The sequence below is a fragment of the Cyprinodon variegatus genome, unplaced genomic scaffold, assembly GCF_000732505.1.
Source record: "Cyprinodon variegatus isolate N-32 unplaced genomic scaffold, C_variegatus-1.0 Scaffold39, whole genome shotgun sequence".
Taxonomy (NCBI): Eukaryota; Metazoa; Chordata; class Actinopteri; order Cyprinodontiformes; family Cyprinodontidae; genus Cyprinodon; species Cyprinodon variegatus.
Window position 1 is genome coordinate 1,414,299 of NW_015150492.1, and position 1,220 is coordinate 1,415,518.

General features: G+C 35.7%; 1 protein-coding gene across 1 annotated transcript in view; it reads left to right on the forward strand.

The window, feature by feature from the left end:
- The window catches only part of rock1 (Rho-associated, coiled-coil containing protein kinase 1), a gene marked incomplete at its 5' end in the record, with an annotated part of 35,055 nt that extends 33,839 nt beyond the window's left edge, over positions 1-1,216 (forward strand). Inside the window, one exon of the mRNA XM_015369865.1 lies at positions 1,081-1,216. Coding sequence (XP_015225351.1) covers positions 1,081-1,216 — 136 coding nt within the window. The remainder of the gene's footprint in view (positions 1-1,080) is intronic.
- Positions 1,217-1,220: the final 4 nt, after the last annotated feature.

The following is a 1,220-nucleotide window of genomic DNA, read 5'->3' on the forward strand; positions in this document are numbered from 1 at the left end:
TAATTTGTAATATTTCTATTTTCTTTTCAGTAAAAAAAAACAACAAAAAAAAAGCACTGGAAATATGATCTCTTGTCTTGGATAATTTGCATGGGTAATTTGCATTGGACCCCGCACTGATGGATATGTCAATAAACATATCATTATCATGTTTTTTTTTTTTTTTGTTTACTTGTATTTATCAGTTTAAATCTAACTTTGATTGAGGTTGTCATAACAATCACTTCAGTTCTGAGTTAAATAAAAAAATTGGTGCAAATAATAGTTGGGTGAACAAAAGCTAAAACCCACTCTACTTTAAATGAGAATTTTGAAGGTTATGAAATATTTTAAAGAGAAGATTCCATCTATTTTCAGTCATTTTTAGAAAATAAATAATTTTATATTAACTCAAGAGGGAGATATTGTATGTCTTTATCATAGATTTCATGGTTATGGCTGACAAATGGAAAACCCAAAAAACTAAGTAAAGATTATGAAGAAATAAACAGAAATTTCAGGCTTCTTAATGGTTTTGTTTCTTTGTTTTCAAACTTGGGGTTTTGTTTTGCATAGATTGCAACTTTCAACATGGAGGTGATCATCTGCTGGGACTGCTGATGTGTAAAGAAAGCCGTAGTTGATATAGAAGGATAAGAATCCTCTGCGTTGTTGTGGTTTTCTCATCTTTAACACTTAGATATTTATTTTTTTGGTCATTGGACCAGGGTTTACTGCCTTTGGTACTGTGGGCAGGCACCATATCCCTGTGGAACATGAAATCAGCTCCTCCATAAAGGCTGTCAGCAGAAGGAAGCATGAAATATTCTATACTGTCATGGTTGATGGCTGCACACTTTCAAGGAAGACGAACCAACACCATCAGATGACATGGCACCCTAAATATTCAATGACTGGACGAACCTTCTGTTTTTCTGTACCCTTCCCCCAGACTCAAGGTCTTTAATTTTCCAAACAAATTGCAAACTTTTCTGTCAAATATTATTTTACACCAGAATGGGAAAAGCTCTGTATGTGTTAAGGCTCCTTGTCCAGCTCCCTTATATTTTTCAATTGCTTTTGGCTGACAATCCTCTCAAGGTTTACCCTGTGGCCGGTGCATCAATCCGTACCACGTCTTCTCCTTTCACTGAACATCTTTGGCTACAGGACTCTGAACGACTTGCTTCAAAGGGCAGTAGCCCCCTTGAGGAGAAACTTGGTGAACATCTTCTGAACAT